This window comes from Cariama cristata, unplaced genomic scaffold (assembly GCF_000690535.1).
Source record: "Cariama cristata isolate BGI_N322 unplaced genomic scaffold, ASM69053v1 scaffold22803, whole genome shotgun sequence".
Classification (NCBI taxonomy): Eukaryota; Metazoa; Chordata; class Aves; order Cariamiformes; family Cariamidae; genus Cariama; species Cariama cristata.
This window is the reverse complement of record NW_009608152.1, coordinates 9,808-25,290: the sequence shown is the minus strand read 5'-3', so window position 1 is coordinate 25,290 and position 15,483 is coordinate 9,808. Positions and strand designations below refer to the sequence as shown.

The window sequence follows — 15,483 nt, the reverse complement described above, 5'->3', positions numbered from 1 at the left end:
CCTGCAATAAAATTGTATGAAAACTAAATATACTTAGAAACAGAGCAAGGTTCTGCTGCTGCTTCCCTCCTGCGCAAACGCCTACAGGCTACAGTGCTACGGTCCTCTTTTTAACTTTAGAAATTCCAAGGCAACTAAATACTAAGCAACCAGAGAACCAATGAGAAAGAGAGCTTTTTCTTCCCCTACCCATAAAAACCAAAACTTCAGCATGCACAGCTGTATAGCCTGAATGGAACCATTGCAAGCCAAAGAACAGAGCAGGGGGCAACTCCTGATTTCTATTTATTTTTTTTTTTTTCCCCCTAAGCACTTGAAATAAGCCAGTGTAAAAAAATGGACACAACATCATGTTTGATTTCCGTAAATGGATGTGGTTAGTGTTAATCAGGTTATTCCTGTTTAAAATCCTTTGCAGCATTATGTCATAGATTTCCTCTTTTAGACCGTGTCTGCATTCAGCACAGAATTCATTTCAGTTATTTAAAAACTGGCACCCAAGACAGTTTAGAATCTGTAACTTTGATTTGAACCGTTTTACCTTGATCGGTTCTGAGTTAAATATATCCCTTCGTTTAAAATAATTTGGACTGAATCATAAGATCCACGCGGGGCTGTTGCAGAGGTTTAGAGCTGCACTTCTGGTGACCTGGTGTAGGTGTGGTGTAACTCTTGCCTAGGGACAAAGGAGAAGTCAGTGAAGCTCAGTCCGAAGACGTGACCCAGCTCTCCTGTCGTGGCCATCTGCGGGATTGGCCATGGTCATAAGGTTCGCGGCTTAGTAACTCTTTGCCTTCAGCTATTGCCGAGCATCCTGGAGTTCTTTTGTTTTGAGTGTTGCATGTACCTATGGCAAAACATACCTTTGGCCCAAGAATATTGAATTGTTGTGCAAGCAGGGAGACACGAGAGGGGTTCGTGACAGGCAGGATCGGACAGTGTTGTAGCCGTGCTGAGCGTCAGACAGCTCCAGCATCCTTCGAGGTGAAGACTGAACTCTGTTGCTGTTTTGTTTTGTAACCGTAGAGCTGGAAGAGTCCCAGAGGAAGTGTCCCCCTTGCTGGTACAAATTTGCCAACACGTTCTTGATCTGGGAATGCCACCCGTACTGGATCAAGCTGAAGGAGATCGTGAACTTAATTGTCATGGATCCTTTTGTTGACTTGGCCATCACCATCTGTATTGTGCTGAACACTTTGTTCATGGCAATGGAGCACCATCCTATGACCCCAGAGTTTGAACACGTGCTCTCCGTAGGAAATCTGGTAAGATAGTATTGGTAAATATTCCTTACCAATCTGCTCCTTCTGGGCTACGTTGGTGGTTAACGTAGACGTAGACTGAAAGCGTGTCTATGCCAGACTCTAGAGGCCACTGAGCAGTGCGAGGTTGCCCTCACTGGAGTCTGAGGCGAGTCAGAGGTGTTTGCTAGGGGTGCGCTGCTCTGGTCACAATTTGTTACTACTAAAAAATCCATCTGTTAATTCCTGGTACGCGTGGGTAGGTGAGCGATATTTCTGCTGCATTGGAGGAGAAAAGACTACTGCAGACGAGCACGTGGCATCGCATAGGCTGCGTGTTTGAACTGGCGTGACAGATTGCATTGTTTGATATTTAGCCTGAAGACCAGAAAATGAACAAAAGCGAATCTTTGCCTGTTCTTTGTTTGTCTGTCTCTCTCCTCACCGCTCCAGGTTTTCACTGGAATTTTCACAGCAGAAATGTTCCTGAAGCTCATTGCCATGGATCCCTACTATTATTTCCAGGAAGGCTGGAACATCTTTGATGGATTTATTGTCTCCCTCAGTTTAATGGAACTGAGTCTAGCAGATGTGGAAGGACTTTCTGTGCTGCGATCTTTCCGATTGGTATTCCATATTCCAGTTCTTTTTGAATGTTACTATGTTGGAGCTACCAGAAAGCTTTTTACATAAGGCAAACCTCAATTTTTTCTGGTTTTGGGGAGGACAGAGATAGAATGGTGACATTGTTGTGATCTCTTCTCGTAAACAGCAGCTGTGAAGCAAGATCTGAAGCACCAGCTCATTGCATTTAGGCAGTGGAGGATGACTTGGGAGGTATCTTGGTGTAGAGTACTTAGTATGGATGGAGGTGAACCATGTTAGAATGCACCTCTTATTTCATGTGGTCAAATTTGGTAGGTTGTGTCTTACAGTATAACAAAAGTGCTGAATACCTACAGCCTTTGTGTGCTTTAACTTGTGCTGTCAGTGGTTAAGCTTTTGTAAATTAAATTATGAAAACCTCAAGGTTAGATTTTTTCGTGCAGAGAACGACTGAGGTCACACGTTCCAAGGAGCACAGCTCCTGCTTGTATCCAGCTTCAGAAAGTCTGTCTCCAGATGAGATTCTCTGGAAATTAGACTTTGACTGTGCGTTCTGGATATGCCAGGAAAACAGGTCCTTTTTTTCCAGGGGAAGATGAGAAGCATTCAGGAAAGAAAAAAGTAGGTTTTTTGACGCACACCCTTCGGATAAGTCTCCTGACTTCCTTAATGTTGCAAAGTTTGCAAAGCAAGATGGAAGCTCCGTACTTTTCCTTCGTAAGGAGAGATCACCATGGGGGGCATACCTAGGTACAAAATACAGGAGGCCAGATTCAAAGAGAAGTTAAGCGTTCCCTACTCCCACTGACTTTGGTGGCAGAAGCATGGGCTTGTGTTTGCGTAAAATACAAGATGGTTGCTGTTTACAAAGTTCTGCCTGATTTTCCTCTTTGTTTAAGATGAAATTAAATTAAGTGTCATTTTTCTGTTTTGTTTTTTGTTTGTTTTTTTTTTTTTGTAGTTGAGAGTCTTCAAACTGGCCAAGTCCTGGCCCACTCTGAACATGCTGATAAAAATCATCGGTAACTCAGTGGGTGCTCTGGGGAACTTGACCTTGGTGCTAGCCATCATCGTGTTCATCTTTGCTGTGGTGGGCATGCAGCTCTTCGGCAAAAGCTACAAGGAGTGTGTTTGCAAGATCAATCCGGATTGTGAGCTACCCCGCTGGCACATGCACGATTTCTTCCACTCCTTCCTTATTGTCTTCCGTGTGTTGTGTGGGGAATGGATTGAGACCATGTGGGATTGTATGGAAGTAGCAGGACAGGCCATGTGCTTGATTGTCTTCATGATGGTCATGGTCATCGGAAATTTAGTGGTCAGTAAATGGTTACTGATGGTCTTTACTGGTTGCCTCTGGGTGGGCTAGAACACGGGGAGGCCGCAGGACTAGGGAGTAACGATTTGTGAGTCTGTTCCAGCTCTGTTGGGGTCCTTCAGGGCCTTTGACATACGAACAGTCCTGTTGACTTTGGTGGCACGATATTAAGGATTGATTAGGGCCTTAAACAGTTGCCCACGAATAAAGCATCCAAACACCTCGCGGTAAAAGCTGGCAGTATGAAACCCTCGCTCAAAGGGGACAGACCCACACCTTGCCTGAGGGGGTGAAAGAAGCTTGAAAGAAGCAAAACCTGGCTTTTCAAATGCCAGGAGAGGAAATAATTTGGTACGCAGGGGAAGGTCCTGAAGTGTTAAAATGAGGTTGGAAGTTTCTTCTGAAATCTGCCCGCTAGCTCAATCATGAAGTACGAGAGGTGTGCAAGAATCGGCTGGTGAAATAGCTCGGCCGGCCGTGTGGGAGGTTAGACTAGCTCAGCATGTTTCCTTCTGGTCTTAAATTTTATGAAGAAAAGTCTGTGGAGGGAAACGTAAGCAAGGATGAAGTAGTGTGAACAGTCGCGTGTCTTCAGAGTAGTGTCGTGAGCTCTCTCTGAGAGGACTTGCCTCGCCAAGGGATTGTGACAAAATAAGTCTTGGGGACCATCAGTAGATGTGGGCAAGGAAATAGAGCTGGGGGTGACCACTCAAAATGCCTCAGTTTGGCCCGTTTCCTTTGAGCCAGAGATGGGACTAAGCCAGTAACGCCGAATTTCGGTCCCTTGGATGGCTGCTGCTGAAATCCCTCTCTTTAACACCTTGCAGTCTGGATCCTGCAAGGGGCTCCCTGGCCGGGACCCTTTTACCTGCACCGGACCCCGGCAGAGCTCCCCCATTCATGGAACGCCTTGCAGGACCAGCAGCTCGTCCCTTGCATCCTGGGTACCTCGGGGGGTCTGTGGGACACCAGAGCTGGTTCTCAGTGTGGTGTTTGGAGACTTAGCTCTGCAGCCCCTGTTGACATCAGCAGGACTTGGGTGTTCAGCTTTGGAAAGGTAATCCTCGTGTGTCAGCTCTGCCAAGGTGTGACCTCTTCTCTTTCAGGTGCTGAACCTGTTCTTAGCCTTGCTACTGAGCTCCTTCAGCGCAGACAACCTAGCAGCAACAGATGATGATGGGGAGATGAACAACCTGCAGATCTCTGTTATTCGCATCAAGAAAGGCATCGCCTGGATCAAGGCGAAAGTGCGCGAGTTCATGCACGCTCATTTCAAGCAGAGAGAGGCGGATGAGGTCAAACCCTTGGATGAACTGTATGACAAGAAGGTGAACTGCATCGCTAACCATACAGGGGCCGATATCAACAGAGACATTGATTATCAGAAGAACGGCAATGGCACGACAAGCGGAATTGGGAGCAGCGTGGAGAAGTACATAATAGATGAAGATCACATGTCCTTCATCAATAACCCCAATCTCACTGTCCGGGTACCTATTGCTGTAGGGGAATCAGATTTTGAAAATCTCAACACAGAAGATTTCAGCAGTGATACAGATCCTGATGGCAGCAAAGAGGTAGGATGAAATGCTAAAAATTCATTCTCGTCATTTGAGCCTCGTGTGAGTGCCTGGAAGCATCTTGGGAGGGAGAACTAGAGAGTTCCAGCACAAAGCTTCTGTTTGTATTATGATGTTGTCTTTGCACTCAAACCAGAAGTTTCTTGTGCTAGTTGCTCCATGGAGGGCCACAAATAGTTATAAATGTATCTAACGTAAATACTTAATACTGTCTGTCCCATTAACGTGAGATGTAAGCTGGGCCAGGATCTGAACGAGGTGAAGTGAGGAAATGACTTCCATTACAGTAAATCTGGTTTTAAACAAATTCCTGAGTCATTATGAAGTTTGATTTTTGATGGGAACTAACTATAGATTGGATTGGGTTTTCCTTTGTGTTCAAGAAACTTGACGATACCAGCTCCTCTGAAGGTAGCACCATTGATATAAAGCCTGAAGTGGAAGAAGTCCCTGTGGAAGCACCGGAGGAGTATCTGGACCCGGACGCGTGCTTCACGGAAGGTAAGCTGACTGTGAGTGCAGAAGGAAGCCTCTGAGCTGTTTCGGGGACCTGTCTACTGTAAGCTTACCTTAAGGTTAGGTCTCAGCCTGGATCAGGGCTGGCTGTCGGCTTATTTCGAGACCCTTGGACGCTGCATCACAGGCAGACTAGTTTAGAAGAACTTGCAAAGCGAAGGCCTTGGAGACGTAGTTGCCGTTGGAAGGATGTCGGTGACCTCTAGGTAGGGCAAGTTGATCCTTAGTCCGCCTGATGCCTTGAGTACTTAGAAGCAGAAGAATCTGGCTTCTGGTCGGGTTTTTATTTTTTCCCCTTCTGTCGCTGGCCTCAATGTCTTTCAGCAACTGATCCATTAGAGGAATTCCCATGGCAAAGGTATTTTAAATGGTTCAAGGTTATTGTATCAGCAAGTTTTTCCATTCCTCTTCTGTCAAGTGCATGGATACCTCACCAAATATAACGAGCTTAATCTGTTCACAAATTGATGTTAATTCAGGTGCCCAGATACAGAAGTGGTGAAAGTAATGATAAAATCCTCAAGAACCCATGAGTTTTAACTGGAACTCAGCATGTTTAATATCATTGGCATCAAAACCGCTTCTAGACAATGACAATTTTATGTTCTTACATTAAATCATCTGTTAACCTGACAAAATTTGGGCTCACTCTCCTTTGTACACTATCCCTGTTCCAGGTTGCATGCAGCGCTGTAAATGTTGTCAGGTCAATATTGAGGAAGGGCTGGGGAAGTCTTGGTGGACCTTGAGGAAGACTTGTTTTCTGATTGTGGAACATAATTGGTTTGAGACTTTCATCATCTTTATGATCCTACTGAGCAGTGGTGCTCTGGTGAGTAAAGTACAGAAATACGTGTAGCCCAGGGGTGTTAAGGTAGGGGATGTCTAACTGGGAAAGCTGTATATGGGAAATTTGGTGAAAAAGCAAGCTGTGGTGATTCTTAGCGGGAAACAGCACAGCTCCATTGTGGTCAGTACTGTACAAAAGCCTTTATTCGTGATTTTTATTTGGTTTAAATTAAGAAGGAAGACTGAAAGTCTGCAGATCTGGGTTCTGATCATAGCTTGACTAGAAACGTGGGGATTTTGGACAACGTCAGCCTGTGTCTATGTCTCATTCTCACATCACCGAACAAGAATATTTCCCTTTCTTTTCTTTCCCATGTTTGCAGAGCTTCTTGACCTTGTGATGTTACAGAGCCCCAAATAATCACTCCCTTTGTTTTCACACAGTGCAGTATTTGGTAGATAGGGTTATACAACAAACAGCTTCAAGCACGCGTTACTCACGAGTTTGAGGACAGAAGTCCACAACAATCCGTATCCCGCAGCAGTAGCCTGGTTTTCTTTACTTGCACAGCTTTCGTAGTAATTAGCAGTCTGATTGCCAATGAACTCGGCCTGTTCGGATGTGCTGAGCTGCAGAGAAAACCTGTCTGTGTGTGTTACTGTAGTGATGTGTTACTGTAGTGATGCCAGTCGCTGCACGTTTAGATATAAAGGCTCATACTCAGAGACGGAGTTCTCTGGCAGAGGAGTTCTTCTGTTCTTTATTCAGGACTTTCCTTTTTTGGGGTTTTTTTTGGGTGGTTTGTTTGGTGGGTGGTTTTTTTGTTTTGGTTTGGTTTTTTTTGGTTTGGCGTTGCAGTCTTGCAACTACTAGAGCAGATAAGGTGCGCTGTGTAAGAAATGCAATTCCACTGCTCGTCTCAGTATCGTTTGAATAAGCTTCTGGATAATGACATTGAACTATGGAATAAATCTAATATAATGACACGAGTACCTGGTTATTTCCCAGGCTTTTGAGGATATTTACATAGAACAGAGAAAAACCATCCGGACCATCCTGGAGTACGCGGACAAGGTCTTCACTTACATCTTCATCCTGGAGATGCTGCTGAAATGGTGTGCTTACGGCTTCGTCAAGTTCTTCACCAACGCCTGGTGCTGGCTGGATTTCCTCATTGTGGCCGTATGTATCCTCTCCTCTTTATTTCTGGTTGGAAAAAAACGGTAAATAGAAGAGCGCTGGGGTAATGTTTTCTCCTGAGAAGTGTCCTAACTAAATCGTGTATTCCATGAGGATTCAATCCCAGATATCTGTAAGTTTCCAAAATAAGGATAAAACCCTTCAGCCCTTTGAGAATTGCTAGTGTTTCCGACGGAAAACTGTGGAATTTCTGCCCTGCAGGTCCTAATGAGCCTGCAGAGACACAGGAGGGGTTTTCCAGCCCTTGGGTCTTTTGCTCCGCTGAAAATACTGTTTCTAAGAGATCTGCCCGCATGTTGAGCTACTGGAAGGCGTTAACAGTGGGAGAACTTGTGCCGACGTGGTACTCATCAGTGACACCCCCTTTCTGTAATCATTTGCTTGCGTTATTAACGCCAGGGGGGATGATGCGGCAGGCAAAATCGTCCCGTCCTACCGCCTAACGAGGTCTGTTGTTCTGAACATTGGGCGCATATATTTGTGAAAATCTGAGTACTTTGAGAGCTCGTTATGCAAAATGAAGTTCAATATCATCCTCGTTCTGTTAAAAAGATCTAATGCCCAGGAGAGAGAAAGCAGGACCGTATCAAATGACGACAGCTTGCTGGTCAGAGATCGTGGCATGAGCAAGGGAAGCGGTCGGTCTGGGCAGATCAGCACATGATGGCCCTGGAATTCCCCTGCAGAACACCTTGGTAGGGAGAATACATTTGCAAATTGAAAGAAGAAAGACAATAGAGAGAAGTGTTAGCAATAAATCTGGCTCTGAAGCAGAGCAAGGGCATTTAAAATAAATGGAATTTATGCTGTCAAGAGTGGCAGAAAATCATGGAATTCAATAGGACTTGAAGTCCAAAGAGTTGCAAATTAAGGAACTTTAGAATTCCCAGCGCTCGGATTCTTTTAAAACGTTTCATCACATCCAGTTGTGAATCAGTGTCCTTAGTGAATGGCCCAAGAGCGAGTATAAAAAAAAAAAAAAAAATTAAAATTTTTCCAAGCTTCTCATTTGCAACATTTTGAATATGATTTCATTATGCCAAGTTGCTGTTCAGTGACATTGTCACTCTGGAAATATTTCTGAGTAGGTAGAGGAATTATACTTGGAATTCAGGGGCAGAAGTGACTCAAGATGTCTACGTTTCCTGTGGAAAACTGAATTTTTGAATTTTTATTTTTTAAAAAGTCCTCTCTGACCCCCTTACCACCTTTCCTTTTAACGCACATCTTGGAGTAGCAACTCTTCTTTTCTGAAAATAACCCTGTATCTCTTTCACTGCCTTAAGACGAAGCTCAAGTGCTCTCATGGAAACTGATGCCAGGTACCATCCGTTCTTCTGTACCGCTTTGAGGGGAGCGGTGCAGCAAATGACGTTCTTTGGGGTACTGTATTAAAAAGACGACCAGCAGCTGAGCACAAAAAATAGCCTTCACAGTCCTTAAGCTTCATGTTGGGAGTCGAATTCCCGCTGTTGGGAACGAAGTGCAGTTTAATTGACAGATGTGGTACTAGTTTTGTTTTCTTCCCAAGTATCTGGCAGCTGGTGGAGTAAAGCTAAGGAACTTCCCGGTCAGGTAACACGTTTACAGGGAGTGACCAAGTGCGTATGGGCAAGGATCCGGAATTCCCCGTGCTTTAGGAGAAATTCCGCTTTTCACTTGGTGTCGTAGGCAGGAGAGTTGCGCATTTTTGTCTGCAAAAAGTCTGAAATGTGAATTTGAGATGCCAAAATTATTACTCGACAAAATCTCGGCTATGCATCGTGTCCTGTACCTGTTAAATCACATTTTTTTAAACAATTTTTCTAATGTGACGTAGATGGGATTCGAGTGAAGTCAGGGTGGCAGCCGTAACTAATAGAGAATAAGCCTTTGCATCATAACAACGCTCTTGAATGTTATTTTTCAGGTTTGATAGCATTGTCAAATAACCCTCCTCCTCTGATTCCCAAAGCTTGCTGGGTGTATTTGTGAAGACAAAGTCTTTTTCTGGGTAATAATGAAGGCTTCTGCTTTTCAGTCAATCTGGAATTCCTTTTGTCTGACATCGGTGCCTGCTGTGTCTTCTGTCGGAGTGTCCCGAGAGAATAATACTGAAAAGACCCCATGACAGCTCAGAGAGCCTTTAGTCGGTTTACTGCCGTTCTTAGTTTCCTACTTGGGAGCGAGGCGTTACCCCAAGGGGAAGAAGCTCTCAAAGTGAGGATTTAGTGAAGCCTGTGCCCTGTATTATATTTACGGGCTAAAACCCTGTATTTCTCTGTTTCTGGACCTTATAGCACATACCTCCAAATCCCATCCATATTTTGAAATTTTGAGACCAGGACTTCAATGTCCTGGGGTTGCCATGGGCTTGGTCCCTTCCCGAGTAGGCTGATGTTGCTCCGCAAAGGCTTTGTTGTAAACCTTTGGGACACCCCGGCATGTTTTTAATCAGTCTGATTTTAAAATCAGAAAACCACATGGAAAAACCAGAGCGCCATGTTGCCAGATGTTGCGGCCACTTATTTGGGGGCAGATATGAAGACAGAAAAAGCCTGAAGCACGTGCGCAAAGAGTAAAATAAGATGAAATCTCTTAAGTTTTCCCGCATGTTCATGCATTTGAAATCTGGTCCTGAAATTTCCCTGGAGTATTTGTGAAATAAGAATCCTCCTTGTAATTAATTTCACGTTATTGTCCTAATATCTTTTATTTTTTTAAAAAAAAAAAGAATGATAAACAGGAACTGTCCATTCTGAGAATTAAGCGAAAAAACCCCACCTGTTATGGGAGGTCTCATGTTTTTCCATTATTTGTTACTGTATACTGATGTCTTTTTTATTTTTTTCCTTGAGAAAGGTTGACATATCTGTTTCTTATCTGTGTCTGTAATGTGATACTAGCCAGAAATGGAGGATAGTGGGATGCTGATGAAACGGTGTCTGTAGATACTATTTACATATGGCCAAGTCATGTCTGATCTAAAGAGTCTTCCGTTGGCTCGCGTGGGGAATGGACTGCTGCCCTAAATGCACGTGCTCGGTCCAAAAGTAGACGGCCCCACGCCTTCAGGCTTTTGGTAATACTGGGCTTAATCCTGCGGGACCCCGAGCTGCCCTCAGTACCGGTTGGTTAAGGATATTTGGTGATTCCCAAGTCTAGAGCCTAAATCTGATTCCGGGCTGCTAACGGGCTTACCCATCCTCATCCTCCCTCAGGGATGCTCACAAATGTCACTGCGACTTCAAGCAGGCAAAAAAAAAGGTGCCCGGCAGTTGCTCTGTGTTATGAGCAGAGAAACCAGACCCATCCTCGTGTCGCCGGGCAGTAAAAGTTAGAAGCAGGTCCCTCGGCACCGTGGGTGATGGGGTCGGCGTTGACGTTGGTCAGAATGATTTTGGCAGAAGCGAACCGAGGCACAAGTCCCGTCCCTGAAGGCTGTTGCCACGGATGAAGCACCACCGCTCAGCGTGAGCAGGGTGGCTCGCTGTACGAGTTGAGGGCAGTTTGTGCAGTGTGTGTATTTATCTGTATTCTTTCTCATAGGTACCTTTAAAATTTGTCTGGCTTAAATTTAATGGGAGCCGCTGGGATCCTGCAGACAGTAAAGGGCGAGGGTAAGGTTTTTGTCATCGTTTGGGCTCTTCCTTCCGACAGACCCCTTCTCCGTCTGTGTGTCTCTGCCTCTCTCTCACTTATCTTTCCCCTATGTTCTTTTCTTATGCCTTTCTCAACCGCATTATTTCCTTCCAGGTCGTGTCAGTCAAGTGAAGTAGGCAGCTGGTGTCATGTCTTCGGTATTTACTATGGGGGCCGCCCCGGCTGGCAGGCTGGGCTGGGCAATCAGTGCTAGGGGATTCATTCTAACAGTCTGGAACCTTTTTTTTTCTTTTTCTTTTTCTTCTTTTCTTTCTTTTTTTTTTTTTCTTTCTTTTTTTTTTTTTTTTTTCTATTTTCTGTGTAGGTCTCTTTAGTCAGCCTTATAGCTAATGCCCTGGGCTACTCGGAACTAGGTGCCATAAAGTCCCTTAGGACACTAAGAGCTTTGAGGCCTTTAAGAGCGTTGTCCCGATTTGAGGGGATGAGGGTAAGATGCCATTAGCAGCTGATCCTTCTGCATGCCTGTGGAGCGGTTTTTTTTAAGCATGCTAGAACTGATCAAAACTGGTGGAAAGAAAATTCCAAACAGAACCATGATGCAGCTGCTGACTCGATCACCTCCTCCGCGGATGTCCCCTCACCCTGCCCACCGCTGCACCCTCCCCTCTTAAGAAAGGGAGATGCATCCAGCTGCCTCATTACATTAATTACCGGCCCAAACCACATGCCATTTGTAGACGATGTTAACACTTGGCTGTTCTCATTTAGCCTGGCTTTTACCTCTAGCATCCGAGGGGGCTTCTCAGCTGTAACTTTTTTTATCTAGGGAGAATCACCAGGTGCAAAGAAGCAGAATTTGAACCACCTCAGTGTCTCCGGCCCCTCGAGGTGTTGGCCGCTGGTGGAATTGGATTGAAAGACTCTTATCGGAGGGGTGTTTTTTTAAAAATGCAATCTGCCTGCAAGGGGGTAAAAGGCGGCTTCCTTTCTTGGATCACTCAGGCCTTCAGGAAGGGACTGGCGGGGAGCTCGGCTGTTTGAAAAAAAGGCTTTGGTTTAATTCCTCTTGTTGCACCTTGTTGTTCTCGGTCCAGTCTGGTGGCGACTGGAAGCCTTGTCTGATAGTGAAGCTTTTCCTTTCCACTCCCTCCCTTTTACCGTGCTTTATGGTCCCCTGTCCTGTCACTGTGGAACGAGCAACGAAGCACAAGCAAAGCATTGAACTTAACCAGCTTTCCTCAAATTGGTAGACGGCACCCCTGTCGCGGGGATTTGAAATGATCGCAGTGTCTCGCTGCTTTTGCCACTAATCTTCTGGAGTTTGGTGCTTTTTTTTCCATTTGGGATTGAACTAGTCTTACAGGAACATGCAAAAAAAAAAAAAATTGCACTAATCTTCTGGAGTTTGGTGCTTTTTTTCCATTTGGGATTGAAACAGTCTTAGGGGAACAAGCAAAAAAAAAATTGTATGTTTCTGTTAAGGGTATGTTGTAGTAATGGGTTTCCCAGTTGCGCTTAGAACGATAACGTCGGTCTTTTGTGCCAAGTGCCAGTTAGCTCGCAATTGGAGATATTACAAGAAGTAAAATGATGTATTCTTTTAAAAAAAGGGAAGACAATAGCAGCCGCAGTTTTACTTCAGGATCTGACGGGAGCAATTCCACCTGGATCCTGCTGATCTCCCTAGAATTTGCTGTAGGGTAACTGAGCACAAAATGCAGCGTGAGAGGGGCGATGAGCTGGGCGGGGATCCTCAATTCCGTAGGAAGAGACAGAAATAAATGGTGTCGTAGCAAATCCAAAGAGGATGGTTTCTTCCCTAATGAGTTGTCCTGCTATTATTTCTTTGTGTCGGTTGGCTTAATTCAAAACTTTATTCTATAATACAGGCACAAAGGATGAAAACTTTTCCGTTGACAGAAAGCCAGAGCTTTTGCTGGGCTGGGTTCAGGTCCCACCGAAGGGTAGGATCACCAAGGAGAAGACCTAGCACTAAACCCGTAGATCCTAAAAGCTATTTTTAGGCCGTGCTGGAGAGAAGCTGTGGTTTCTAATGCACAATCAGGAAATTCTTACGCCTAAAGTGGGGGATTTTCACCACAGCAAAATCAATAGAGGGCTATGACTGCAGCCCTGTTAGTTACCTAAAGCCAATTATTTTTCCTTTGTTTTGACTTGAAGACAAGTGTTGCTGCCCCATACAACCAGAACGATTCTTCTGAGCCAGAGAATAGAGATTTGAAATGCCTTTGCAAAGGAAACATAAAATGTAGTTCTTTGCTTTTCTCTACTCCGTAGTAATCTGCATTTCCAAGAACTTGCTCTGCTCTTAAATTATTCAGGGAGTTTGGCAGTAATGCTATGAAACGTGCATGCGTTTTTGTCAGTCTGCACACAAAAGCCATGTTCCTTCTCTCAGGTCTTTTTGAATGCTGTATAAATTTAACATACTGTAAGTGACCGTATTTCAGGAGGATATGACTTTTTTTTTTTCACTTCCCGTGATGAACTGGAATAATTCAGCGTATTGATATGTTGAAGGATCTTAAAGCACAAAGTGCTGTCGTGATAGTGGTCAGCAGCAGAGCATCCTGCTTGGATGAAGGGAGAAAGCAAGCAAAGGCATTCTGTATAGAGCCTCTCCGGAGGGCTTGACTCTAACCTGTGTCTTCGTACCTCATTGCGTATGCAGTGATGAATTCATGACGTCATTTAACGGTTGTTGTAACGCTACTTACTGTCCAGATCACCGTTGTCTTCAATTTGCCTTCATGCCTACTAGGGCGGAGGACAGGTGCTTGCTGCAAAGCTCATCGTCTGCGTGGTGGTTGCATCCAGCAAAGAGATGTTGTAGGAGGAGAGGGGACGCTTGATGGTGGCCAGGACCCGTTGTGGCTCAGGTGCTACTACTTGAGGACTCCCAGGTCCCCGTGTAATTGAGTAGTCTTTCAAAACTAAGGCAAAGGAGTAAAAACAGTTTGGATTCTGTTCATCTATTAAAGGAATCTAAATTAGGAGATCATCATAAAAGATTTAATATCCTGCTGACCTAACTCTATTAAAAGCCTGATAGCTCACATTTTGTCATGTGTTGGCCAGGGGATGCTTAGGGACGTGGTGCTCCCAAACTCTGAAAGGCTAAAATTAGGAGGAGGTGGAAGATACGAGCTCTGACAAAACCCATTATGCCTTCCCACTGTGTTTGCTGCCGTTTGGAGGAAGGAACATGGCTTTTCTGTCTTCTTGAGCCTGCCTAGCTGCATGCTCAGCTGTCTGCCTGAGACAACATGATTGGCCTTGCTTAGTCACAAAGATGACCTTGATGTTTACAGCGACTCACTGCTTAGTCTTAATGGAGCCGTGCCGGGCTCGGTCCCATCCCCACCGCGGTCAGGGCCACGCAGTTTGCTGGTGACCGCGGTGGGAGCAGGCGGCCGGCTTGGAAGTGATAACAGCCTTGTTTGAAAGTGGGGAATGGCCGTAAGGGCCACTGGCTGATGAGACCCATCAAATCCATGAGCAAAAGCGTCCTCGAACTTGGCTCTGAGAAAATTTTAGCTAGGAGCCTGTTTGTTGCTAAGAAGAGAGTCTGAGCCTCACTCAGTAATGCCCCCCTCTCCCTTTTGGCAACTAAAATTATTTAAAATAATTGTTGTTCAACCAAAGAAGTAACAATCCAAAATCAAACCTAGTAAATCTAACAACCTGGCCTGTTTTATTTTTAAAACAGAGCTTCGGTAGGTGGCTTTTAAGCAGAATTTTTTTACCGCTTGGAATAAGTTCACTGCCAACTTCTGCGTGGAGTAAACGCCACGGATCTGTCAGTGGCCTTACCTCCTATTCCCCCCCCAAAAACAGCTGTATTGATGCTTGCTGTTTCCTGCCTTGTGTTTTATACTGAAACTTTTTCCCACCCCTTCCAACACAGGTGGTTGTCAACGCCTTGGTTGGCGCTATCCCTTCCATTATGAATGTGTTGTTGGTCTGCCTTATCTTCTGGCTGATTTTCAGCATTATGGGGGTTAACCTGTTTGCCGGGAAATATCATTACTGCTTTAATGAAACAGCTGAGCGCCGCTTTGACGTAGAGATTGTTAACAACAAGACAGACTGCGAAGCACTGATGCCACCCAACTCCACTGAGATTCGATGGAAGAATGTGAAAATTAACTTTGACAACGTTGGGGCAGGATATCTGGCTCTTCTGCAAGTCGTAAGTTTTACTTTCGCCATCTCCCTGCTGGTGGTAAATACAAGCTGCTTCTGATGCGTTTTGACTGCTTCCCTCTCTCCATGAAATACAGCATCCCATTAATCCCACTCGGGTTTGGGTCGGTAAAATTGCCATTTTATCTTTCGTCTCTTTGCCTAGTATGGGTCTCCCAGCACAGCAAGTGGCCCCAACTCTACTCTTCAAAGAGTCTGCCAAACCCTCCATGAGACAGCAGTAAACCTGTTCGGATTCATTTATCATAGAATCGTAGTTTGGGTTGGAGGGGACCTTCAAAGGCCATCCAGTCCAACCCCCCTGCCACGGGCCGGGACCCCTTCCACCAGACCAGGTTGCTCCCAGCCCCATCCAGCCTGGCCTTGAACACTCCCAGGGATGGGGCAGCCACAGCTTCTCTGGGCAACCTCTGCCACTGCCTC

General features: G+C 45.2%; 1 protein-coding gene across 1 annotated transcript in view; it reads left to right on the top strand.

Moving 5' to 3' along the window:
• The window catches only part of LOC104159186 (sodium channel protein type 8 subunit alpha-like), a 44,310-nt gene that overhangs the window by 22,922 nt on the left and 5,905 nt on the right, over nucleotides 1-15,483 (top strand). The window contains 9 exon segments of the mRNA XM_009697027.1: nucleotides 1,027-1,265; nucleotides 1,695-1,868; nucleotides 2,809-3,165; nucleotides 4,272-4,742; nucleotides 5,129-5,246; nucleotides 5,939-6,093; nucleotides 7,060-7,233; nucleotides 11,198-11,320; nucleotides 14,762-15,046. Coding sequence (XP_009695329.1) covers nucleotides 1,027-1,265; nucleotides 1,695-1,868; nucleotides 2,809-3,165; nucleotides 4,272-4,742; nucleotides 5,129-5,246; nucleotides 5,939-6,093; nucleotides 7,060-7,233; nucleotides 11,198-11,320; nucleotides 14,762-15,046 — 2,096 coding nt within the window.